The 27,629-nt window shown below is 40.2% G+C and overlaps 1 protein-coding gene across 2 annotated transcripts in view; it reads right to left on the bottom strand.

Annotated features, from left to right (window-relative positions):
• Positions 1-17,408, bottom strand: part of tgfbr2b (transforming growth factor beta receptor 2b) — a 47,601-nt gene extending 30,193 nt beyond the window's left edge. The window contains exons 1-4 of one of the 2 annotated variants that reach the window (XM_080896238.1): positions 17,132-17,408; positions 6,380-6,518; positions 6,069-6,259; positions 5,407-5,433 (exon numbers count right to left, since the gene is read on the bottom strand). In XM_080896238.1, coding sequence (XP_080752364.1) covers positions 5,407-5,433; positions 6,069-6,259; positions 6,380-6,518; positions 17,132-17,216 — 442 coding nt within the window. In that variant the 5' untranslated portion in view covers positions 17,217-17,408. The remainder of the gene's footprint in view (positions 1-5,406; positions 5,434-6,068; positions 6,260-6,379; positions 6,519-17,131) is intronic. The other variant, XM_080896239.1, reaches the window with a different exon arrangement.
• Positions 17,409-27,629: the final 10,221 nt, after the last annotated feature.

Here is a 27,629-nt window from a genome sequence, read left to right as displayed (position 1 = left end):
GGAAGCCAGTCTTTAATATACACTTATTAATAACCAATTAAACTGAGTTGGTTTTAAATAGGCTTTCTCTCTGGGCTTTGTTAAAAACAGTCAGACTTATTGGATGGTAGAGTGTGATCAGTCATGCTCAAACCACTGTTGCTGTAACACTGAATCTGAGGAGACACTGTCATTTAAATCTGTTTGAAAATTGTGACATCTACCCCACACGTAAATGTTAAAAATGGTGTAATGTGGCTGATTTATTTAAAAAAAAATGAGTGGGTGAAATTATTACAGAAATGTTAATGCGAAGAATAGAAAAGTTGTAAACGTGCTTTAAGATTTACCAAAGAGGACAGTTACCTACTATGTGTCTTTTTTCCCAAGTGCTATTGAATCATAGAAATCAAAGAGGGTGGTAGTGTGGTGGTTAGCACTACTGCTTTACAGGAAGAAGAACCTGGATTCAAATCCACCGTCCAGCCAGGGATTTTGTGTGTGTCGTTTGCATGGTCTCCTCTCTCTCACACACACATACATATACATATATATATATATACACACATTATATATATATGTATATGTATGTGTGTGTGAGAGAGAGGAGACCATGAATCCTCCCTTAGTTATGCTGCAATAGGTGTGAGCTGCTGGGAGATTTCCGTGATGCATTGAGTGTTTCTTTTTCAGTCACCTTTCTCACTCACTCAGCACTGAATCATATCTGTTATTAATCTCTGTCTCTCTTCCACAGCATGTCTTTATCCTGTTTTCCTTCTCTCACCCCAACTGGTCGCAGCAGATGGCCCCGCCCCTCCCTGAGCCTAGTTCTGCCGGAGGTTTCTTCCTGTTAAAAGCGAGTTTTTCCTTCCCACTGTCGCCACAGTGCTTGCTCATAAGGGGTTATATTATTGTTCGGTTTTTCTTTGTTGTATTATTGTAGGGTCTACCTTACAATATAAAGCACCTTGAGGCGACTGTTGTTGTGATTTGGCGCTGTATAAATAAAATTGAGTTGAATTGAATTGAATATGTCATGTTTTGTATTTATACTTATAGCTGCCTTAAGGCACTTTATATTGTGAGGTAAATACCCTACAATAATACAGTGTTATGGTTGCATAATGACAATAAGAAGTCTTGAATCTTAAATCCTGTTTGGTGTCCGACCAAAGTGCTACATTTCTGTTTGGTTTGTTGGTTGTACAGTGGGTGGCCAATGACACAGGACACAGGATATGTCCATTTATCTATATTAGGACTTGTGTCTGGTTTGTTTGAACTTAGGTACTCTAATATCTGCTCTCCTTTTAGTGTTTTGATTCAAGGATTTAAGGGGCTTTATTGTTAGAGCAGAGCAATGTGACCAAAAGTATTTATCACAATATACATTTGAAAATTTGCAATAACGATATAACTGACGATATAATTGACACTAGACAAAATACTTTACAACTCCACAACTTTATTAGTGCAAAAAACCCCATCAATGTATTTTCACTTAAACAAGCAGCTGTTTTTCATGTGCATTAAAGTTCTATAAAAATGTAACAGTGCAAATTCCTTGCTGACAGTTTAACCAAAAGGTATTTCCAGCGGAAATTGGCCGACATATCCTCAGCATAACCATGTATAATATCCACAAAACTTAAAAAGAGGTTATACACACACAATACGGTAATATTATGTTGAAGCACAGTACGTATCACTCCGCGAGGCTCCTGCCTACGATGCCGTAATGCTCCGACAATCCATCAAGCGGTGCGGCTTCGTAGCTTAGCAAAGTCGCACTAAAACATTTGACAGATTGCTGAGCGCCGTGTACCACATAAAATCGTTTCGAGGTCAGTAAACACAACCAGAGTTCATACATAAGGCACACGGGATTATAAGGGGCGCTGTCGATTTTCAGAAAATCAAAGGATTGATTTTAAGTGTGCCGTATTTTCCAAAAAACACGGTAATAACGACGGCCCGCTAGCATGCTCTACCAAAAATAGTGCTTTGTTGTGCATCTGACGGACAAAAGCTAAACCAGTCCCACACCACTGAAGTTGCAGCATTTTTACAAACCAATTCTGGTTCATCCGTTTCATTTAACGATCCACTTTCGCTCTTCTCATTCTGCGTCGCCGCCATGTGCGTATGTAAACAAAGGCACTGCGCATGCGCGTTTTACCCATATTCTATCGCGATATGTCATTTTCCTATCGTTGCCCAAAATTACACCGGTATTATCGTGAATGGTATGATATAGCCCAGCCCTATTTATTGTCATTTGCATCACGTTTACATGAAGTGGAAGGAAATGACAATAAAGCTCCTTGAATCCTCACCATCAGCAGCAAAATATCTGCCTCTAAATGCTTCCCTTTGTCAGTGTTGGGTAGATTTTGGCATTCGCATACATCTTTATGCTGTTTCAGCTGGGTGTTGAATGTGGACACAAGGTTAGCGAGAATGCAGAGAAGTGTAAAAATATGAGCCCTCCAAAAAAATACAATCATGAGGAATATAAAATTCTGCAGAATCGAGAAATTAAGTAACCTTAGGTGATAATTTTCTGTGGCTTCCTTATTATAGGCAATACCTCTCAGTATAGCTATGTGAGCCATTATTATTATAAAAATAATGATTAGTGGAGCGTTAAAGCTTTATTTAGCCAACATGAAAGAGTAGCAGGGCTAATACCCCGTGGCTAAATCTCTAAAGTGGACACAGCTGTGGATCTCGCTGTAAGTGGCTTTGATGAACAGCAGCACTGATCTATTTTGTCATCTTACCACACTGTGTCAGTGACAACACAGCAAACACTTCCCCATCTGATTTATTCCTAACAGGCCTCTCGCTGAACACAATGGGCCCTGTTTGCGTTCGCTGCTGTGGGATCACAATGTTCACTCCCTCACTGTGACACAAATACGCTCACTCTCACTCGGGAGAATCCACATGTGTTGCTCTCAAGCAATAAACCAGATGCACAAATGCTGTTGCAAGCATGTCACAAGAATGTAACGCAGGGGCAGAACAATGTGAGGTATTTGGAGGGGAGGAAGCCATGGCAGCGGTCCAGCAAACAAACAAGGACTTCCTGCTGCATGCATCCTCAATGGGAGGAAGGAACCACAACCCTTACCCTATGGGAACTCAGTGTGTGTGTGTATGTGTGCGGGTGTGTTTCGGAAAGATTGATTACGATTTACACAAAGTGCTGTATACATCCTTGACAGAACACTTGAACTTGCCAAAATCAGAAGGAGGAGCTGATGAATTCAGATATCAGACTTCAGACAGCTTTATAACCCACACAGACCGCACACAAGAAGAAAACATTCTCACTTACTAAAGAGAAAATGAGGATCTCAGCATGTTTATGAAACGTGTGCAGTGAGTGAAAAATGAGAGCTCATTTTGTCCCCGGGGAATTGCTGTTTGTTGAGGAGGCCGTGAACGTCATGTTTTGCTCGAGTAGAAACAAAAACCCACTAAATCGTGGCAACAAGTATGTTTTTGCTGGATTTGTGAAGCTCATCATCACAGGCCCAGGTAGAAGGTACTTATGGTTGATGTACTGTAAGGGACCAAAACATAAACTTGCATGTTTTACTGAAATTATCTAAGCATGAGAAAATTCCAGCATAACACTTCCCAGAGTCATTTCTTTTCCTATCATGAGCCAATCCACCAGGACATTTAATAAACTTTAGTAGAAAGTCTACTTTACCTAGCTGTAGACTGTAGCTAGGTTTACTTTCAAATGCAGCACACATTTTAACTTCTTTTTTTCCCTGTTTTTATCCACTTGTGTTGTTTAAAAATCAATAAATGGTCTAACATGGTTATATAACTAACAGTATACCTGCCAAACCTCAAATGTTGAGATGAAAGTAAAAAACATGGATTGATCAAAGTATCATTGGGCACAAGTTGGTCTCCAACCTTTTCATGAGAGTGTGAATCTCAGATCGAAAGCACTTAGGTACAGATGTTGTACAGCACTTTTCAAGTCTTACCTAATGAAGATGGCATGTGTAGCCTGTCTAAGCTGTGATTTTGAAAGTGACTAGATACAGACACAATGCAACAAAGGTAGACAACTGAATGTCAGGAGGCTGAGACTTGTCAAAGCTCATGAATCCAAAAGCCTCTGCATGGTATTGCTACATGTTAGGGACACAAATGAAGCGAGAATTTAAAGGAAACAAAGCAGCAGCTCAGGCTTAGCAAATGCAGCTCGCAGGTGTTTTGATGTGTTTCAGTTTGTAACCATCCTGCCCACATTAGCTGAAGCATGTGCACAAAGCAACTTAAAGATACGGTTTAGTCAATAAGGTGGGAAGAAGAAGACTGACGCAGGAGAACAGTAAACAGCTGTACTTCATCACAGAGGTGCTGCAAGTCTACGCAGCCTTTCACCATGTGCAAGAGATGTTTCTGATTCGAGTTAAACACAGACAGGAAACCATATGTCTGAGCTCTACAGTGCGGCTGGCCTACACGACAATGCGCGCGCGCACACACACACTGAGAAAGACCCACTTTTTCCTCTCAGCACTGTGAGAGGCACACAGAACCCAGCTGTGTTTCTATGACCACACTGAGGATTCCCCAAACATCATTACGTGTGAGTACTGCGTTTCCACTTCCTGTTTGCGGTGACGGTGGACTCTCAAATCATTCCACAAGACAGTAGCAACCGTAATGAGACCCTAAAAAAAGTAGGCCCACAACATTTTGAACTTCGCAAGCAGCTTTACTGTACATGCCAAGGTACGCACAGCAGTTTCCTTGTCAGTGGTTGGAAACAAGCTTAGCGTAGGAGGAGAAGAAGGTGGGGGTGATAAGATGACAGAATGAACGGGTATCAATAAATGAAAGTACCAGGGATGGGCGAATGACTGAACAAATAATGTGGAGAATCAAAGAGCTACTGACACACTTGACAAAGGAATACAGATGTGCTGTTCTAACAGCCGGTCTATTTTAGAACTGGCCAAGCATGTCAGCAGGAAGGGCTGTGCAGCCACTATAAAATAATCTATCTGCTAAATGCGTCTTTTTCTCTTAACTGTGTCACACTTAACTGCATTTGGTTAGCTGAAAGCTGGTGTTTTTTCCTGTGTAGTCAAATACTGAGACCAGAATATAAAACACCGCATTTTTCAAAGAATGTACTTTTGTACTTTGTACTTTTTTGCTGTCCAAAAAAAGAAGTCCAAGAGAAGGAACCAAACTTTTTTGTGACAGCACTACACAACAGTTTCCAACAAGTTACGAATTGACGGATGATGATGTTATCGAAGGAAACAGAATAAATGAATGAATGAATGAATTGGCAGTGAACAAGACATTGCCATAAGCCAATGAGTGATGAAAACAGGACCAGAGGAGACGGTCAGCAGAAAATACCTGAGCCCTACTTACCCTCTCCATCCTCAATGATCCTATCACCTGTTGAGCAACCAGGTAAATAAGGTGAAACCACACCCATTGTAGCAACTACTAGAAACTGATATCACCATCGTGACAAATGTGAGTCAGAACAATAATGAAAAAATACATTTTGGTCCCTACAGCTGCTGAGCCTGCATGTCTGTAAACAGTTTTTGGTGATCTTTTTGCAGGTATAACTGCGCGCGGGGATAAGTGTCACAGACCAGGTAAGGAAGGCATTGCTGGGTTGGATCATTAAGAAGTAGTATCAGACTTGAAAGCAGCAGTAATTAGGTTTTGGGCCTCAGGAAAGAGCTGAGGTAGCTGTAAACACTGTCACACACAGAGTTCAGTCCCAATTCTCAACAACAACTGTCTCAAGGCACATGTTGTGAAATTAATGGTGTTAGCAAACAGTTACCGGAAGCTACAGTCCTTTGGAATTTTCTGATAAATGGAAGTGCAAACCACTACTCTTAACAGTTACTGGCTAGCATTTTGCAAGAAGTAGATGTGAGCACTGAAGCTGGAGTTTGTGAAACCAAAGCAAAGAGCTGAAACATTCTAAACTGTGGAACTCCAGGAATTATTCTCCTTGGCTTCAGGAAAATCTAATTACAGCTTTAAGCTTCTTCAAAATTTTAGGTACTCACTTTGGGAGAATATTAGCTCTTCGTTGCACTCTGCTCCTTTACAGGAGCAGAAATGAGCCAACCCCGTTGTTGTGTTCTTTTCCTTCATCACACAGGTGGTGCTGTTGTAGTCATCCAGGGTAATGCCGTACAATGGCTCTGCTGGGTTGTGGCAGAGAGTTTCGATGGACAAGTTTGTCTCGTTCCTTCTCCTTAAACACACATTGAGGTATAATGTTTAACAGTGTATACCTTAAGAACTATCAGGATACCATCCACTTAGTTAATCACATCTAAGAGATGAAGATTGCTTACTTCTCTTGGATACCTACCAGATAGAAACACAGACCTCAGTTGGTTTTTCACATATGGATGAGATGCTGCAGTTGGTCTTGCAGATACCTGTGCCATTGCAGGAGGTAAGCTCCACATCACAGAACTTACAAAGTTCATGTAGTTGAAAAACAAGACCTGCAAATAACACACACAACAACACGCATTAGTTTCATGTTTCATCAAGTGCTGCTGTCCCATACAGCAAGTCACAATTTTTTTTTGCCTGTACAAGAAACACAAGCACTATCACAAATTTGATATATTGTTTTATATATATTAGAACAAAATCACATTGTGGGCTTTATGTTCAGAGCATTGACATTGTTATGACTGCTGGAGCAAATTCCTGGAATTGTACTCTCCAAACATTACCAAAGTTCTGCCTAAAGACCTAAAGTTTCAGCCAAACTTTTTTGAAAAATCGATTCACAAAAAAAATGTTTGATGTGCTGTAAGCACAGTGTAAGGACAATAATGATATACTGAAACAAAATGCACCACATAACCAAGCTACACGTGAACCAAAACTAAACAAGAGCTCATGATTAACAAATGAGAAAAGTAGGTATAGAATAAGACTGCAGTTTAAAAAGTCAAGACAAAACAAATTAATATATTAGTAACAAGAAGCACTGAGAGAGTGCAAACCTCTGCCAAGGCAGCTCATTGTCTGAGCAGTACTGAAAAGTACTTTAAGGAGTTTGTAGTTCAGTAAAAACAATCGCAGAGTGCAGGTTTTTGTTATTTGACCTGTTGAAACCAATTTTGATAAAACTAATATGTATATATTGTACATGTGCAGTTTATCCTGTCTTCCAAAAAATTAATACTCATTTATTAACATTGTACACGTATTCTAATTAGAGTAACAGGTTATAACCTGTTACTCTAATTTACACAGCAAGGTCTTAAAATAAGGTGGTATTGAGAATTCCCCATATCATTCCCCTTATATGCCTGTATGTTGTAATTACAAACAATGGTAGTAAGACACATTGTTTTAAATAGCTCTTTCTAGGATTATTATCACTTTGACCAGATATATCTATTGACATTGAAGTAGAGGTCACAGGTCAAACGTGACACGATTTTAAATCTTTATACAGTACTTTCTATACGTTCACAATACACATGACACACAAGTCTTTTTGTCAGTTTTTGACCAATAATTCATTAAGTCAACCTTGAAGACCTTGGTAGCAAAGTTTACTGTGTTGTTAACAAAGTTTTATGAGAATTCATTCAAAACTTTTTAAGCTATCGTGTTTTTACTAACACCTACGCATACATGAAAGCAAATGCTACGACAAAAATGGAGGTAATGAGAGTATATTCACTCTCTATCATGGTTGAAATAAGGTGGTTTTGAAGGCAAAGGGGGACCAGTGTGTTCTTAGTAAAGTTGAGTGCATTCCCTAGGTTAGCAGGTCTGAGTATAAAGGAAAAACAATATACATAAATGGCACACAGAAGATGTGCTCAGAATCTTTGATACAATCTAAATCAGGGGTAGGGGAACTCCAGGCCTCAAGGCTGATGTCCTGCAGGTTTTAGATATCACCCTGGGTCAACACGCCTGAGTGATTAGTTCATTACCAGGCCTCTGGAGAACTTCAACACATGTTGAGGATGTAATTTAGCCATTTAAATCAGCTGTATTGGATCAAGGACACATCGAAAGCCTGTAGGACACCGGCCCTTGAGGCCTGGGGTTCCCCCACCCCTGATCTAAATGAATAACTACAGCTGAAAATTTTTAAATATCATGAGTACTGAAACAGAATTCGGTAATATTGTTCTTTAGTAGTATTTGACTGGTAATTTTTTGTCTCAGGCATAAAAAAAGAATAGTTCACATTAGGGAAATGTTAGCAAGCTATTTCATATTATTATTTTTCCTGCTACTTAAACTATTCACTCCTCTTTCATGTTTGTAATGGTCTCTGCACTGCTAATATTGTGGGTTCCTCAATGGAGCTTTTCACATATCAGAGGCTGGTGAATAAACACCTTTACACACTGAATGTTTGTGAAAAAACGACACGCATTTCCAAATTTTTTGAGCACGAACTTGGCATGTAATATATTTACACACTGGTGACTGACCCGGAGCAGCAACTAGTAGTAGTATAGTTTGACAACTTCAGTAGTGGTGGACGTTTTTATTTACATTTGTCCTGTGACACTAGTACTACATTAAGAATAGGTGAGTCTGAAAAACATTTGTAACGCATAAAATAATTGCACAGATTTTATGCATCTGGTATGTAAGGTCTTTATTCTTTTTTTTTTTTTAAAGTTTAGTTACACAAACAGTAGGGCGGAGCAACATGAAAGCATCATCTGCCTGACCTAAATGAGGTTTGAACCATGAAGTGTCAACATAGACAGCCACTAGCAGGGAAACATCTCCGTCTCACAGCCACACTCTGTACCTGGATCAGCAACCACAAATGAGCTAAATGAGTCCTACAGAAACCAGGAAGCTATACAGAAACAGGTCAAAACCACACTTAAGCACCAATACAGACAACCACAACTAAATGAAAAGTCAGCCTTTATCAAGCGACAGCATTTTCTTTCCTCTAGATGCTTCAGATACATAACCATAAACTTGCATGTGAGCATTTTTGTTGCCAGGTACATGTGACACTGTACACTAAAAGAAAGGCACTCAAAAGTGATAAATCAAAGTCTTTTTTAAATTATAATCCATGAATGAAAAACAGTTTGTACTTTTATGTTGTAAACGGTTAAGTTTTATAGGAAGTTAGAGATAAAAGAATCAATTTGTGACTAAAAACTGTGCAAGTGACTCACAAGGTTTTCAAAGAATCTGACGCATGATGTAGCGACATTAGAAACAGGGCCACAGACTTAGAAGTGGTAATGACGTCACGTGATGTCGTTTGTCATTTAATAGATGTGTTTTTCATGTTTACAAAGTTTGAGCTGAGATCGGTTTTCATGTTCCGTCTTGACAAACGTCCACAGCAGCCTCTTCTGTCTTCATTTCTTCTTCACAAAAAAACCCAATCAGCTTTCAGATATTGTTTGATCTAATCTCTGTATGATTGTTATCTGAGAAGTATTGCATGTGGTACGGTGGCTCGTGTAATCAGCACAGTCTGCCGTTCTCCTTTGCGTGGCTCGACCCGCCTACGCCTCTCTGATCTTTCCCTGCTTCGTGACATGAACAGACCTGTCTGCTCCAAGCTGCCAAACTGCTGGCCTAGGAGAAAATGTAAAAAACAAAGCTAAGCCACGATGTCATATGACAGTTCCTGAGACGACATAGGGCTTTTTAGGCTTTATGGCTGTATTTTGAAATCTGGGAAGGGCAGGAAGAGTTCTCTGTGTGGCTTCGTGTTCAAATAATCTTTAGATTCTGGGTGGGACAGAAGCTCTGTGTATAGTGTGCAGGTGTTGTGGTACACATGGATGGTTTTAGTGTTGTTGAAAGCCTTCCTCTGCTGGGAGGTCTGCTCCTAAGGCTGTCATGGTTCAGCTTCACTGAGCAGAACTTTGAACTTTTAATCTTTTCCTACACCTCAGGTTAAAACCAAGATTTGGGGCTGAAAAATGAACTCATGAGCAGAAGTACCAAAAACTGCAGTGGAGCCGCTTGAATCTGACTCGTAATAAAATACCCAATACCCATTATTTATTTTCTAAAATTCAAAAAAACCCAAGTTACTGCAGCCTGGACCCTTTCTGATGTTTCTAATTTGAATATGTTTTCTTTATCACTAAAAACTTTGTGGGCAATGTAGCTAGTATTGATCATAGTGAAACTAGACTTCAAACTACAGACACGTCAAAGGCATTTTGCCTTTGGCAAAAGTCTTATGGATTCTCAAAAAAGCTTTATCATAGTAAACAAACAGTGTGCAGAAAATCCAGATCATGCCTCAGCATGGGGGAACGTAGCAATCGTCAAAAACTGATAATATTTCAAACCTCAGAGGATTCAGCACAAGATACTTGGTATGCTCCTTGGTAAGCTTTTAGTGGCTCTCCTACACTTGTCCTTATTTTGCCATTTAAACTTATAATGAATCCACAGCTCTTTGGGTTATCTCAGGTACACACTGCTGCTGAGATTGGCTGCTAATGAGGGGCAACTAATCGGCTTTGAACAAAGGTGCCCTTCTTTTGAATTATCAGTCAATTTTCAATTCAATTCAGTTTTATTTGGGGTTTTTTTTTTAATTGGGGGGGGGGGTTCTTCCCTCTTTTTTCTACCTTTTTTGCTTTATACTCTAACCTCCTAAGACCCGAACTCTTCCACGGCATGCATTTTTAATTTCTCTTTGATATTTGGGCTGATTGGGGCCCGATGAATGTAAAAACAAAGAATTACCAGATTTTTTTTTTACCTAATTTTTGTTTCTAAGAAAAATGAGAGCCACATATGAGGATATTCGTTTAAAATTTCGAGAGAACAGTAGCAGTATAATGTCCTCGTAAGTGGATATCGGGGCGCTTGTAGAGTAAAATTGAGTATTTTGTGATGTCCACATATGTGGACGCCAGGTCCTAGGAGGCTAAGGTAAAGACCCTATAATAATGCAAAGAAAACAGAGAAAGTCCTAACAATCATATGACCTCCAATGAGCAAGTGCTTTGGTAACAGTGAGAAAGAAAAACTCTTATGGGAGTGATGCTGAAAAACTAGTTCATGCATTCATTACTTCTAGGCTGGACTAATGTAATTCATTAATATCAGGATCAAGCCTGCAGTTGATCCAAAATGCTGCAGCAAGAGTACTGACAGGGACTAGAAAGAGAGAGCATATTTCTCCTATATTGGCTTCCCTTCACTGGGTCCCTGTTAAATTCAGAATTGAATTCAAAATCCTGCTCCTCACATACAAGGTCTTAAATAATCAGGCCCCATCTTATCTTGATGACCTTATAGTACCATATAACCCCATTAGAGCACTTCACTCTTAGACTGCGGGCTTACTTGTTGAGTATTTGATTAGACATAAATTATCTGAATTTCAGGAGTGGGACCACACCTCCAAACATTCCCCTTCTGGTTCTTGTCTATATATGACACCTGTTCTCGTTTTCGTGCCGCGCCGTCCTGAGGTTGTGAGCCCAGCTAGTGAAAAGGGTGGCTGTGGCTCATGTGGTAGAGCAGATCAGCTACTGACTGGAAGGTTGATGGTTTGATCCTTGGCTTCCCCAGTCTGTATGCCAAGTATCCTTGGGCAAGATACTAACCCCAAGTTGCTCTCTGATGCGTCCATTGGAGTTTGACTGTGTGTGAATGCATAGATTGCACTTAAGTATAGAAGAAAGTGCTTGTATGAGTGGGTATGAATGGGTGGCATGTTGTATACAGCGCTTTGAGTACTCCGGGAGAGTAGAAAAGCGCTATATAAGAATGAGTCCAATGACCAAAAGTAGAATGGGAGGCAGAGTCTTCATCTTTCAGGTGCTCAGCTTGAGTTTTTCTTCTTCAGTCACCTTTGTAACTCACTATGTCTTTAAACACCTCTCTGCATTTAATTATTTGTTATTATTAATCTCTGGCTCTCTTCCACAGCATGTCTTTGTCCTGTCTTCATCAATTCACCTCCAACTGGTCGCAGCAGATGGCTACACCTCCCTCAGTCTGGTTCGGCTGGAGGTTTCTTCCTGTTAAAAGGGAGTTTTTCTTTCCCACTGTTGCCAAAGAGCTTGCTTATATGATTGTTGGGGTTTTCTCTCTATTATTGTAGGGTCTGCCTTACAATATAAAGGACCTTGAGGCAACTGTTGTTGTGATTTGGTGGTGTATAAATAAAATTGAATTGAAAATGTAATTGAATTACTGGTGGAAATGGGTTGCTCTCCAGCAGGTCAAAGATGTAAAATATATATCTCAATAGCAGGTTTCAGGGAGGAAGAGCTCGAAAATCTGACCACCAGATGAGGTAGTCAGTCTTCTGAACTCAGTGCAGTCTGCTTACCGAGAAACAGACTAAAAGCAGATGGATGCTACAACAGGATGGCACGAGAGTGGTCGCAGCGGGAGAGCATCATGATTTACTTTGACATCATGTGTATTTGTCCAATTACTTCTGAGTCAATCATTCACAATCACTGACTCAGAAGTGCAAATAAAGCAGTTTATGCCGGTCATGAGATTCCACTTAAGCTCTCTACCTGAGCTAATGATCCACACTGCTGTAAAGAATTCCTAGATTACTTCCTTTACTTACTTTTCAGATAAACACATCCTTAAAAGACTCCTTCACAGAGTGAGTAAAGAAAGATGACGACTGATATGATAGATAACCAATTCCATCTGATGAAAGGGGCCCCCAGCTCCAAACAACAACAGCCCTCACAGGCCTGAAATCTCAGGTACAGACAAAACAACTGCAGTCTGCACTATCGTCAGATCAACTCTGCAAAGTCAAAGTGTAAAACCCGACCAGACCAGAGTAGGGATTTGGCTTCCAGATGCACAGATGCTCGCTACCTTCCCTATGCAGTACCAACTGCAAGGCCTCAACTCGCAGTGTGTGTTCACATGGGTGGGTGACACTCGATCATAGTCTGCACAGACTGGGTTATTCATTTAACAGGAAGCACAGTTAATATATTTTCAAGGCACATTCCATCACACTGAGCCTAGTTTGGAACAGGACAGAGAGCGTGAAATAGCAGAGCGCTCACACCCACACACAACCTCAGAGACAAATAAAAGTGGCTGATTTAGTGCAGCAAAGTGCCACCGAGACTACATCAATCCGAATAAGTAACACAGCTAGAGTTACACGCTGAGCACAAATATTTTACGATGGTGATGGATCTTTATTGTGCTCTTGTGCAATACTGACTACACATCAAGAGCTCATTAACAGTGACTTTAGGTCTATTTTTGCACAGGGTATAACAGAATCCTTAACAAAGATTAGGAAAGAAAAATCACTTTAAATTCTGAATTTAGGTTACCAGCACTTCTGATCTTCGATGGGTGGTGTTGGCAGCCTTAGAGCTTTAACTTTGAAGTTTCAGCAGACTGGTGTAGCAAGTTAAAGGGTAACTGTGCATGAAGGTCTGCATTGTGATTTGGGTCATTGTTCCAGCTGCTAAAGCTCTTCTAAAGCGTCTTTTTTTTATTACTGCTGCACTCTTTCCCTGCTGCGAGTCCTTGTGCAAGGATTATAGTATGAAAACACAAGTGACCTCAGTGCGTCTCGAGAAAGTGGAGGGGAAAAGTGTGGGCTGTCATTAACTATGCTCTTGATGGCTTCTGAAGGAGCGGTAATTGAAATGTAATATCTCTCTGTGCTGCAGGAGGGAAATCATGCTACTGTGACTGACTTCCATCTGGCAGTCAGACCAATGAATAACCACAATAAATACCTACTCGTTAGTGGCAGAGAAAGTAAAGACTGAGAAGTATCTACTATCCAGATGGAGTATGCTTAAGTACACATTTTTTAATAAGAGTGTTATAAAATTCTGGATGCTAAACAGTTTTTCTAGCAGCAACTGTGCTTAATGATTTAGAAGGGCATAAATGATATGGTGTTTAAAATCCATTTCAATCAGCCAACACAATGCGGCCACTAACTGACCTGAGCAACTTCAATGGCCTAATGGCAGGACTGGCGTACTACGTACTGAGACGAGCTAACCATCAATTGGTGGCGGAAGGCTCCACCTATAATCTTAGACTGCATTTCCAAAAATGCACTGTCCCTGTCAGTGCCTGCACTGGTGCTAGTGAGGAGCCACTTCATCACTGTTCACTTTTGGCAAACAATTTGACATGTTAAAGATTTGCATGTTAAATAGTGTTATGTTGCAGAAGAAAATGTTAGCACTAAGAATCAATGAGCTTCATCTGTAAAATTGTTAGTGGCTGAGTCAGTGGTTATTAACTTCTGTTAATAATTGCTATTTGTGTGATGATGTTCGTGTAAGGTTTCATCCAGACTGGCATATACAGGATATGTCTTCTTGTGAGCCTTGGCAGGAATACTAACAAGTCATGAACATTTTTAAACATATTTGTACACTGGTGTGATGGACGTAAATCATTTTAACTACTTTATAGTACTGATATTTCTTCTTTGCTTAGAGCAAGAACATCCAGCATCCCATAACATCCAGTGGTCTCTAACATTATCTGGACAACAGTAAATCTGTGTATGGAGGCTGTGTCATCACACAGAGTAAAACAGAAACTCCTTTAAGAAGTACCACCATGTTCAAGTCCTTGTTCATAGGGGATGGTCTGATTGTTGGGGGGTTTTCTCCATATCATTCTAGGGTCTTTACCCTTAAAGTGACTGTTGATGCAATTCGGCACTATATAAATAAAACTGAAATAATTTGAATTGAATATATATAGAAACAGAAATGCTAACTTAAAGGATATAGAGCACATTATCACATCAGCTAAACTGTTTCCTCCCTGCTTCTCTTCCTCTTTCCCCATTTTTCCAAAGCACTGAGGACGTTAGTGTGGATAGGAGGACAGGCAGGAAACCTGACTGCAGTTCATCACCGTTATACAGGAAGGACTGCTGGAAAAAGGGAAAAATCTGCAAACCAGGCAAACATTTAATAGGTTTGTATCACTTCAAGGCTCTGAATTAATTTGTTCCAAATTAAATGCATTCTTACTGTGAGTAGAAGTGAAAGATTTCTGTGCTCAAACACTCACTCATGAATGTTTCATGTGTAAAAAATTGTAAAATAATTAATAAAAAACAACATTTTAAGACATTTAGTATAATGACATTAGAACTATGCTTTCAGGTATGACAGCATTGCTTGGCCTAATGAGCTCACATTTCAATGTGAAGCTACAGCGCTTTCAGAAGTAATCCTATAAAAAAAACCCTGAAAGAGATTTTACTGCTGACACTTTTCTGGAGCAACACAGGAAATAAAAATGTGAAATAATCTGAGTTGAAACAAGAACCCTTCTTCTTTTCCCTGCAGCGCTGTCACTGAAATGTGCAAAGACAACTGGCAGAAGGCAGCTCGGGGCCACATAACTGCCACAGCAGGCGGCTGGGCTCTCCCCCTTTGCTCCTGAAAGTTATCCTCCCACCTCTTTTAATCCACCCCTCACTCCACTTTGGCCCTAATCCTCTCATTCCTCCCTGTCTTTATCTTCCTCCTGTTTAACTCCCTCTCTCGGCCTCCCCTCTTCCTCCATCCCTCCTTCGTCTCTAAGAATCCGAACGCTCCAGTGAAGCGTATTGAGAATGAAGACTTGACAAATATGGTTAAAAGGAATCAAAGGAGCATAACTCAGGCAGCTTAAAGTTATATTTTCCATGCTTAAACGTAGTACTGTGCACAAGAAATAGGAAATGCACAGCGACATTTGCCTCAACACAATGAAGATTCCCTGGAAATGAAGGAAAACGAAACCTTGTGAAATCCTGCTGAGCGGATTGTTATTGACATCAGTCGGAAGCAAAAAAAAGTAGGAGAAGATAAAAAACAGTCCAGCTCTGCTGTTTGGATAACCAAAAATGTCAAGCTGGTCCAGTAGTGGAAGAGCAGCGAGGAGCTTCCTGCAGCTCAAGGAGCTCTGGAGGAATGGCATGGAATAAGTTTATGTGTGAGCTTGTGTCTTCATGTGGGTACAAGTTTGTATGTCTTCTTGCTCTTGTGTGCATGTGTGTCTATTTGTGACACGTAATGCAGCAGGACCACACAGTCCTTGTGGTATGCGGGATTTCCAGGTTCAAAATAGGCTCCTGCTGTGGGAGGAGGGCAGGAACAAACAGGAGAGAGGGGGAGAAGGGAAGGAGAAGTGTAATGAGGACAACAAAATACACGACTCCAGTTTTCATCTTCTTGTCAACATTGTTACAGTTGAGCTAACCGCTTGTCAACAAGGGGAAGTTTCTGTGGTTTACTAACATGACAACTGTCATGGTGTCACAGATGGAAAGTGGCCAGATCTATTTAATTGGCATGTTGGGAGGGAAAGAAGCACTACTGCATTGCAAACAGCTAAAGAGAAAAGTCAAACTCCTAATGGATGAAAACATTTCTTCACTCTGATCAAAGCGAGGAACCGGAACACCTCAGAAGATGCACACATTTTTTTGCCTTTTAGCACTAACAGGTCTCCAGCTGACAGATTCCATAATGCTATTATAACTATTTAGTGCGTTTTACAAGAAACGTTAAACCTGTTCAGGCTGTATGCAAGCCTAAAATAGGTGGAGTGACCCTTTTAAGTAAAAGTCTTGACGTTATGGATGCGCAAGAGGCAGAAATGTGATTCTGTACAACGCAGCTTACTTTTGCACCATTATTTTCACACACACACACACACACACACACACACACACACACACACACACACACACACACACACACACACACACACACACACACACACACACCTTTTATCATTGTTCCTAATCCTGTTTAAAATAATCGTTCGGTCTGCTAAAACCTGTGATCCTCAGCAGTGAAAGGTCTGACAGCGAGAGGGAAAGTTTTCTGAGGCGCTCTGTGGGTACGCTTCAGGCTGCACGGGCAGCAGAGCTGAGAAGCGTCTCTGCCCGCTCTGAGTCACCTGTTACACCTCGCTGTTCGCGGCTCTGCGGAGAGCCACGCGAACAGCGCCAGAGAGAAAGCTTTCCCCCGGCCCCCTTCAGCTCCAGAACTCCGAGTTCGCGTTAAATACGTTATATAGTGACACCAGAGCGCGTGACAGCGAACAAGCAGAAAGTTTGTTAAACTTCGGTGTTTGTGTAACTCACCGGCAGCCCCGGGCTCCAGCAGCACAGATATGAGAAAGGCTGATACAACTCCGCGGAAAGTTAGAGAGCAGCGCCGTGCCTTCATGATTCTGTGTCCCCCTGCCCGAGATTCTCAGTCACACGAGCCGCGGAGTACGAGAGAGTCCAGGGAGTTGGCTTTGTGCGTCCGCTACGCTGTGCGCTCCACTCCGCTCAGCAGCTGGAGAGTCACTGCTGAACCATCCACACACACACACTCACACACACACTCTCTCACACCGTTTATAAGCAAGCACACTCACTTTGCTCTGACAGGAAACCGGAGGAGGCAGGAGGGGCTCTCTCTCTCTCTCTTTCTCTCTCTCTCTCTCTGTGTGTGTGTGTGTGTGTGTGTGTGTGTGTGTGTGTGTGTGTGTGTGTGTGTGTGTGTGTGTGTGTGTGTGTGTGTGTGTGCGTGTAACCGCCTACCCAAATACTGGAAATCGGAACAGTAAACAAGTCATTATATATTTAAATAGTGTGTGATCTGTGAAACTTCGCCAGGAAATGTTCTGGAATTATACAGAACTGCCAGAAAGTTTACATTTAAAGATTGCAGGACACAGTAAATTACATATTTTACATTCACAAATAATTTTTTTTCTTCTTTCTTACAACATACAAAAAATACAGACCTCTCTTTTTGGATCGCTATTTTGTAAGGGACACCATTTATATTATATGAGCATATGAGAATATTTAAATCAGTCACTCTTTATGCCACCTTATGATAAGACTAAAGGAACATATTTCATTTTAAAGTAAGTTACAGGGCTTCCCCTGCCTTTCTAGATGGGTTCTATTTTACTAAAAACTATCTAATATCCACATAGTTACAGATTTGTATAATTACAATATTAAAAAATACACACACTGTATTTTAAAAGAAAATACATTAAGAAACAGATTATAGTAATTTATATTTCAAAAATGACAAAAATGCTCATTTAACAGCAGCAAAAAGGTCGGTGGTTCGATCCCAGGCTGCATGTCAAATATCCTTGGGCAAGATACTAACCCCATGTTGCCTACTGGTGGTGGTCAGAGGGCCCGGTGGCGCCAGTGTCCAGCAGCCTCGCCTCTGTCAGTGCGCCCCAGGGCAGCTGTGGCTACAATATAGCTTGCCACTGCCAGTGTGTGGGTGAATGACTGAATGTAGTGTAAAGCGCTATACAAATGCAGGCCATTTTACTTTTTTTTTTTTTTTACATGGTGGAGGCTGTGTCATCACACAGAGTAAAACAGAAACTCCTTTAAGAAGTACCACCATGTTCATCGGGAAAGGTCAACACTGCACCAGGAAGGTACATCAGCTATCACATTATCTACACCACTCGTATGTATGCTGTCTAGATTGTATTCTTGCAGAAAGAGTGGTCTTTTTTTAGCTAGAAAGTTGTGTTTTGTTTGTTGTTTTGGCTTCAGAGACTCTGACGCTTCCCTGTGTTTTATTTGTATCCTAATTGGTTGGTTTGCCTTAATCTTAAAATAAATGGCGTTTTACTGACGTTAACTATGCGGTGATTAATAGTTTTTTTTTTCACTTTGTGTTACACCCCATCCCAGATTACACCTTTGCATTAGTGGTGTTGAAAATCTTGGAATTATGAATACAGAATAGTATTTCTTATCAGTGTCTGATTTTGATCACCTGGAAATAATCTGATTAGCATTTTTTTTGCAAGGGATTCAGTAAGAAATTCTATAATATACATAACAATTCTGTGTCTTCTGAAGTGAAAAGTGTACCTTACCTTAGATATTTCCTGTCGGCTGAGGTTTTTCACTCCAGTCAGCATTTCAGTGCATTTTTTATGCAGCTATTAAAAGGGACAGCATTGACACTGTTGTGCACTGACTGTTATAAAAAGACTAAACCGGCTGTAAGACCCACAGTAGGTAGTAGGTAATAGTTACTAAACAGAGACTTCCAGTTGTAATCTCTGTTGCAGATGTTTATGTTGTCCATTCTCATCAGGGCTGGAGTGTGTATGCATAAGTTCAATAAAAAAATAAGTTTTTGGAGTCTCTATCTTCTGCTATGGAGCTTCAACAGAATCTAGTCATCAAATAGTGTATCACTCAAACTCTGTATTTCATGTCATCCCATAAATCGTGTTCAGTTACTTCAAATGATCTCACCTTTTTGAAACAAGTGACTGTGTAGTTGCCATTTCCAGTAAAGAATGAGATTCTTTTTTGGTGGTTAGGTTTACACTTTGCCTTTCGACCCTTCACTCTAGCCTGTGGAGGAGGTGGTAACACCTTGCATGGTTTCAGAGCACCAAGTTCTGAAACCATTGCTGAGAGCTAAAACAACTTGTTTCAGACAGTGACAAGTTGAGCAGCTGCAACAAGGCCCAGCATAATACAAACAAGGAGTATTTGGTACCGTGAGTCATGCAGACCTTTTCTAGAGTCCATAAGCAAAACTATGGAACTGGAAACGAGCATTTTAAACTCATTATAAGCACAATAATTGAGAAGATGTTCTGAGATTATTTCACAACTGCATGTCTGTATGTCCAACTCATGCTACTAGATGAAAGATTAACACACACACACACACACACACACACACACACACACACACACACACACACACACACACACACACACACACACACACACACACTTCACAATTTTTCAGTTAAGTAACCAAAAGTGACTGACTATGAAACTTTAAAATGAATGTATTCATATGGCAATACCGGAACACTGAGCTGTCTGTGCGTGTGTGTTTGTGTGTGTGTGTGTGAGACTGATGAGCTTGCTGACAGACGTGTGGCACTGTTTGCAGCACAAACACTGAGCCCAGTGACAGAGAGGTAATGAAGCTGAGCCCATCTGTCTGCTCAAGTCTGAACATGCTGCTCTCTACCAACATTGGAACCGAGCCTTACAGTCTCCAGAGTCTCACAGCCCGCCTCTCGACCCCTCTTCTCTACCAGTGCTCCAGAGTCTTGCTCCTAAAGCCACAGGTCAGGGCCCAGCGAGCCTTTGGTTTTGAGATCCCACGAGACAGCAATAGTAGAATATGTTTTATAGGCAGAAGGTACAAATACAGTGAGTTTCCCTTAATGTCTAAAAATAGATTTTTTTTCCTCTCTTTTTTTTAGTTAGTGGGAATTTTCTGGGTTTTTAACCAGAATCCTATTTTGGTATGATAATTCTGGCCAGCAGTCTTTTCTCTTGTATTGCTGTTTATTACACTATACTATTGTTTCATGTGTTTTAGACATTGGTATCTACTCCAAAACTGCAGTTGTTTGTGTTTTACGCATTCCTTTGTAAAAAGTCCGAAAATATGTTATATGACCTTTGGACTCAATTTTTCTTCATGACCTCGTTCCAAAAATATCAATATTTTCCATAGTTTAAGTAATCATAGAAAGGCTTGATGCAGACCCAAACAATATTAAGCAAACTTTCTCGATTGGGGGGGAATCTTTTGATTTATACTAACTCTGTATCCTCCTGAGAACCAGACTATTCATTTATGTCCTGTGTAATGGACATTTGTTCTTATTTTAGCTACCCTAAATCCTGATGTGCTAAATGGAGGACATCCTGAGCTTTCCATTAATATCTCATGTGTTTGGGTGGCATCTTTTATCTCAGAAGAGGCAGGAAATCACAAAAAAGTTAAATGGGAAGATTCTTTTTTTCCTCTGTTCTCAGCAAGGTGTGTATTCTAGACGCGAATCAATTAATATATCTGACTTTTCATTCTAAAAGATCTACAACTAACACTAAGAACACAAGAGTGGAAAAAAGTCTGATTATGTGCAGACACTTCTTTAAGACATGCCTATAGTTTAACTAGTTGATGTATATCATCTGGTTTCATGGATAAATAAAGCTGAGTGCCGTCTACATAGCAATTAAAATGTATCCAGTGTTTGGTAATAATACTGTCCAAGGTATTGATCCTAGCATGGATGCCTGTAGGCCTCTGATTAACCTTTGTCTGCAGGGAAGACTCCCCATTTACATGCACAAATTCAAGTGTATTAAGTAGATATGCTTCCAGTTATTGTAGAGCAATGCCTTTAACAACAATGATGTTTACTAATATCTGTAATAAAATCAGTGCTATCCAGTCCTTCACTGGGATCTAGCAGAGCAAGAACAGAAATGAGCCCACTGTCAGAGCCAGATCATTTGTAGCTTGCAAAAAAAATCCTAAAACCTGACTGAAATACTTGAAATGAACCATTCCTCTGCAAATGATTAGTTAACTGTTTTAAAAACTACCCCCATGTTGTAGACAACGGCAAATTGATGGTTTAGAGGAAAACCTTATTAAAGTTAACTCAGAAAGATTGAAAGAATAAAAGAGTTTAATTTTTTCTCCAGTGGTTAAAATTTCATCTGTCAAGAGATTCATGAAGTCAATGCTAGTTAACGTTAAATGAATACTCTGCTCGACACAGCTCTGAAGAGAAACTTGGGGCTGTTCCTGTTTTTCCTGATTAATGAGAAATAGTCCTAGCTTTACAGGGGGCTTAAAAAGACGTAACACACTACTTTTCCAGATCAAACAAATATTTTTTAAATGAGTCTAAATTACACGTTATCTGCTTTGCCCTCTTTTTTTTAGAGGAACCACAGTAAGACTATTAATGTGATAATTGACGTCTGTGGGAGTAGCGTTGAGTTAGCTGTTCTGCATTGTGTTGGCACATGGCATTGAGAAATCACTTTCTTAAACCTGGTTACAGCACTTCCAGAAATGCATCTTGTTCTGACCACCACAAGAGAAAGACCCAAATCCAGATGCCAATGTGCAAATAGCGATCAGATTCACAATTCTTTATTCTACACACTATTTTAAACAAAGAATACCACACAATTTTGCGAGGGAAATCACTGGGGTGACATTTGGCTAATCACCGTTTTTACAAAGCAGTGTGGGGAACACTGGGGCTACAGGTGAACACAGGTGACTGGCTTGTCACAGTGCTGGGGCAGAGAGTCACTGAAGCAGTGGGTTTGCACCACAGGAGAATTTCATTGATAATGACCATGAAGAAAAGAATTTGTAACTGCTGGACCAAATTTAGCAGGAACAATCACTGATCCTGGGAAAGCAGAGGAAAGACTGGATACCTCAATAGACAGAAATCCTTATTTAGTGTTCCTCACAGCTGTTGATGAAAATAGAAGCTTTTGAAATTGTTAAACAAAAAATAAATGTAAAAGTGAGAAATCCTTGGATTGTAAAGATGTTGATATGATAGTGGTTAAAAACATCATTGAGGCTATTTAAAACCATTTACATACATCTATAATCCATATCATTTCAAACTGTTCTATTTCCAGACAGAATGAAAATAGCAAACGTTGTACCTCCATACAAGTCTGGCAACAAACACCATTTCACAAACTACAGGTCTGCTTCTTTGCGACCTCAGTTCTCAAAAATTCTTGAAAAACTGTTTAAGAACCGACTGGAAAAATGTACAGATAAACATAAACCACTCACAGAGAGTCAGTACGGGTTCATATCAAGCAGATCAACATCACTGGCACTACTAGATTCAATACGATATATCACAAATTCCATAGACAAGCATATCACGGGAAAACATAGCTGCCCCAGAGATACGGCCTCCGCTCACTCGGATCATGACACTAGTATAATATCTAAAATTCAGTTATCAGTCAGAGAGTCTGAAAACAAGGAAAAATGTATTTCCATGGAAACTAACTGTAGATAAGGCAAACCTGTCCTCTGAGATCACAGGAGTGCATTCAGGCGAAGAGGTTATTTGTGGTAAATTGATTCCCAAGAACTACAGTGATGTGTAGGATGAGTCAGTATGTTGGTGTGTTTAATCTCTTCAGTATTAATTCCAACTGTCATGTACAACAGGCCCAAAAAGCTCAATACCAAGCTGTACGTGATACTAAATGACAACACATTAAAACCTTATGTGGTTTCCAACAGAACAGATTCATCATGTTTTCCCGGTTTTCTGGACTGGGGAATTTTTGCAACAATGGAAACTTGGATGCAGATGGGACAGACTTTTTGGAGCGCTATTAAAAGAATATTTTGATTCATGTGGTATCTGTTTAGTTTCTTTTGCCGCAGGAGACTTATAAGCAGATACGCTATGTTTAAGGACCTGGCACTGGGACAAAATCTAGCCCTGTAGTTCATTTGGATCCAGATCTGAATGCTAATTTTGCTTTACTCAGTAAAATTACACAAAAGCAATCAAAATGTTGAACTCCACACAGTCCGGTATGTACTGTACTGTTTTCTGAAGATCTATATATTTATATGAGTTGACTGGCATAATTACACTATTAATGAAAATATCAGAAACACAGTCTTCCCATGTTTTTGTAATACAGCCATGTTTTAACACGTTCCCTGTTCGAGTTCATGTTTTGACAACCCCGTTCTAATAAAACAAATAAGAAAGACTCTGGTCTTACAGTCAAATACAATCAAAATACATAGAAAGGGGTTTAAGCGGGCACAAAGAGCAAGGAACTATCAAGAAATTGGTATGTTCCTATGAGCAGGCAAGTACCTTTCAACTTTCACCTTTGGCCATGCTGGAACTGGATTGACTCATGGTGGTACATCTGGTAAGAGGAGTAGAAACCACATCCCAGTAGTCAAGGTGAAAACAGACAACCTCTTATCAAAGCGTGAAATACACATGCTGGACCATCGTGTCCATTTGATGCTTTGCCTCTCGAAAGCGTGCATGCAGGACATGTATGCAGAAGTAGTGTTAAGTTGGAGTAATCTGCTGTAACAGCAGAGGGAGATTAAGGACTCAGTTTAATTATTTGGTAGCAGTAATTAAATTGTTTCTGATGATTAAGCACTCTGGAATGCAATTCATGTAATTTTTGCTCACTACCAACTTCATGGCTTTAAATATATAATTTCCCCTTGCTGGTGATGCAACTTCTGCATATGTATCCAGTTCGTGTTTTGGAGAGACAAAGCATGAAATGGACACAGTTGACCATCGTGTCTATTACATATTTGGTTGTAACACTGAGTTGAAATAAATCTGGCCTACTCTGTTTCTCTGTATCAGAAACTAAAATGTTTGAAATATCACACCATAATGTGACAGCTTGGTAATCAACAGATTTCAGGAACAAATTGTAAGTTTACCAAAGTTTGGATAACATAATATACACTAGTAGTAGAATGGGCAAAACAAAAATTGGAACAGGACCCTCAGTTCACGCAGAAGATTTTGTTCAGTGATGAAGCAAACTATATTGTGAATGGTGAAGTTAACAAACAAAACCACCGCTATTGGTCTGACACTAACCCACATTGGATGGATCCCTCCAAGACTGTTGGAACAACAAAAGTGATGGTTTGGTGTGGTATATGGGGTACAACGATAGTGGGTCCATTCTTCATCAATGGAAACCTCAAGGCCACTGGATATTTGATGATGATGTGTTTCCGTCTTTGTGCACTGAAGCTGGCACGTTCCCTGAGTTTTTCCAGCAAGATGGTGCACCACCACATTATTGGTGCCAGGTCCGAGCATTCCTAGATGAACAGTTTCCTGGAAAGTGGATTGGTCGTCATGGGCCAGTTGAATGGCCCCCAAGGTCTCCCGATCTGACCCCCTTAGACTTTTATCTTTGGGGTCATCTGAAGGCAATTGTCTATGGTGTGAAGATACGAGATGTGCAGCACAGGGTTGCATTGACAATCCAACACAACGGGCAGCACATTGAACACATTTTATAAGTGGTCAGAAACTTGTAAATAACTCATGAAAGAATAAAGTTACATTGAAACCAAGCACACCATTGTTTTTCTTGTGACATTACCAATAAGTCTGATGTGTCACATGACCCTCTTCCTATTGAAAAAACAAAAGTTGTATCCAAGATGGCCAACTTCTAAATGGCCACCATGGTCACCACCCATCTTGAGGAGTTTGCCCCCTCACATATACTAATGTGCCACAAACAGGACTTTAATATCACCAACCATTCCCATGTTATTACGGTGTATCCATATAAATGGCCCACCCTGTACAGTGTAATAGAGGCCAGAATTGTTGGTCCCAGCTACTCTCCCTTATCAGACTGTTGAGCAACCATAAGTGCATGCTTGCCAAGCAAGCTTTCAGAACAATTTTGAGCACACTTTTTTATTTATACTAAATGTCAACATTGATTTAGATCCTTGTAACCCAATCCAGCCATTCTTTGCTCACATATGAATGTGTTCGAAATGCTTTCATGGTGACATTATGAGAGGAGGCCTTTTTCTTAAATATGGATTAGGTGAAATCGACCGGGAAAGGGATTTCCCAGTGAAGGCAGAATAGAAAAAACATTGTGTATGTATGTTTCAGCTTATCTGAAAGATTCGGGCTTACATATTTATATTTTTAGGATCTGGTTTGTTTCTGCTTTGTTTTATGCTACATGTTCTGTTGTAGTGCAGACCTTGCAGGAAGTATTCACCCCCTACCTCTCTGCCTGTGTGGGAGTTTGGTTTCTTACCACAGTGAGGGCATGCAGTGTGTACTTTCACAGGAGAGAATGTGAATATTAAAAGGTTCTTTCCTGGTTAATTAAAATTTGTCTTCTTGTGTTTTCTAGACCTTTGCATATTTGGGAGAGTTTTTCCTTAAACTAGTCAAATCTCTAAGGATAGGGATTGTTACTTGCACTTCAAATTGCACTACATTTTAGCAACTTACATTAAAATATATAATATTTTACTTGATTTGAAATGTACTTAAATCCAGGATTTCCATGCTTTCACAACCAGCTGCTGCCACTTTGAGGCCTCCAATCATGTAAATAAGTGCAAGTTTGACATTTTAACACTGAGCTTTCTTCCAAGCAGTGTCCAATTTCACTGGCACAAGACTTGAAAGTACTCCTGACATTTGGTTTTGAATGAAGGAGAAAACAATATTGTTGCTTTTCTAGGTTGGTTCCAGTTTGGATTATCAAGAATTTGAAACTTGACCATTTATTAAACAGCTTTTGTGGATGTCATCCTATTTGAGCAGCACATCATCAAGACCTGTAATTTGTGAGTACAAGAAAACAATTATTAGAATACAATGTGTTAAATTTGCTTAGAGAAGAGGGTCCAGCAGTAGATGAGAGGAATAGGGAAGGATTTGTCTGCGTGTTTTAGTTTGGCGTGTGTGTGTAATTGTTTAGAGGGAAAGGAATTTTATGGACACTGGGGGTCTGCCTGTCATAAAAGGACACAGGAAGCTACAGTTGGGGATTGCTGATGCTGATGCTTGTACCTTTAATAAAAGCTCATAATTGTTATAAACTTAGAAGTAGGTTTGCAGGAGACTTTCCACCTTAAATGTAAATGTAAGACAACAAGAGGCCCAGTGGATGCAGAGTGGGGGTCTCAGTGTTTGTAATATGTTAACTCTGTTGTGTAAAGGAATTTGGTGTAGATTGAGTACACAGAGACACACACACAGTGCTTTGACTGTTACGACGCACCCACACGTACATGCACACTCACTCACGTGCACTCACACATACACACAGGCACACGCATACAGTCACTCACGTGTACTCACATAGACATACGGGTACACGCACATACAGGCACTCACGTGCTCGTGCATACACACACAGACACAGAGTTTGCAGCACACCATGGGGGTTTAATGATAGGGTCGCTCGACAAAACTGTGTTTCACAGACAAAGGAGTGAAGATCTGCAGAGGAACACCGGCCTTGCACGTCTCCCCTTCTAGAAGATGCATGCGTAAATGAAGATGAATAAAGATGAATAAAGGTTTTGTGAAAATGACTACTGAGTCCGGTCCGTTTCTGGATGCCAGAGGAATAAAAAGAACCAGGGTGAAACTGATTTCGTAACAATTTCTAGAAGCTGAAACCAGGTTGTGCATTATTGATTTAGGTCCAAGTCTGGACAGATGGCAATGGACCCAGAGTAGGCAAGAGCCAAGTATGCTCACCTATAACATAGCATTCTGAAGTTTGTCCGTAATGCATCATCAACCCCTCCAAGTCGCACAGTTGTAGCCTAGAGTCACTCCCCAGCAGAGACACCACCAGCAAGCCAAGCACATCATTCACTCTGTTGTTACGTATGGGAGCAAACACAAATCTATCTTTGTATCTTTGGTAGCATTTGCATCATTCTTTCATTCTAAATAAAATAGCTTGAAAAGTTCAGAATGAATTCTCATAAAAAGTTGCCGGGGTCTAGAGTGGGGTTATGTTAACAATCCATTAAAATCTGGCTTACATCCACAAAGGTCTTCAAGGTCGAAAACTTACACAAAGCCTTGTAACTTAGAAACTCTGATTCTTACAGGTGTGGTGTGTATTGTCAACATATTGAAAGGAGAGTATAACGAAATATGTTATTTTGGACCTCTGACCTCTTTTTCAAGGTAAAATATTTGTAGCAAGCATGTACTTGCATTTTTTCTGCAGTGTTGTCACACCACAAGCA

The sequence above is a fragment of the Rhamphochromis sp. 'chilingali' genome (assembly GCF_963969265.1).
Source record: "Rhamphochromis sp. 'chilingali' genome assembly, chromosome: 11".
Taxonomy (NCBI): Eukaryota; Metazoa; Chordata; class Actinopteri; order Cichliformes; family Cichlidae; genus Rhamphochromis; species Rhamphochromis sp. 'chilingali'.
The sequence above is the reverse complement of the archived record's forward strand: the minus strand, read 5'-3'. Positions and strand labels throughout refer to the sequence as shown.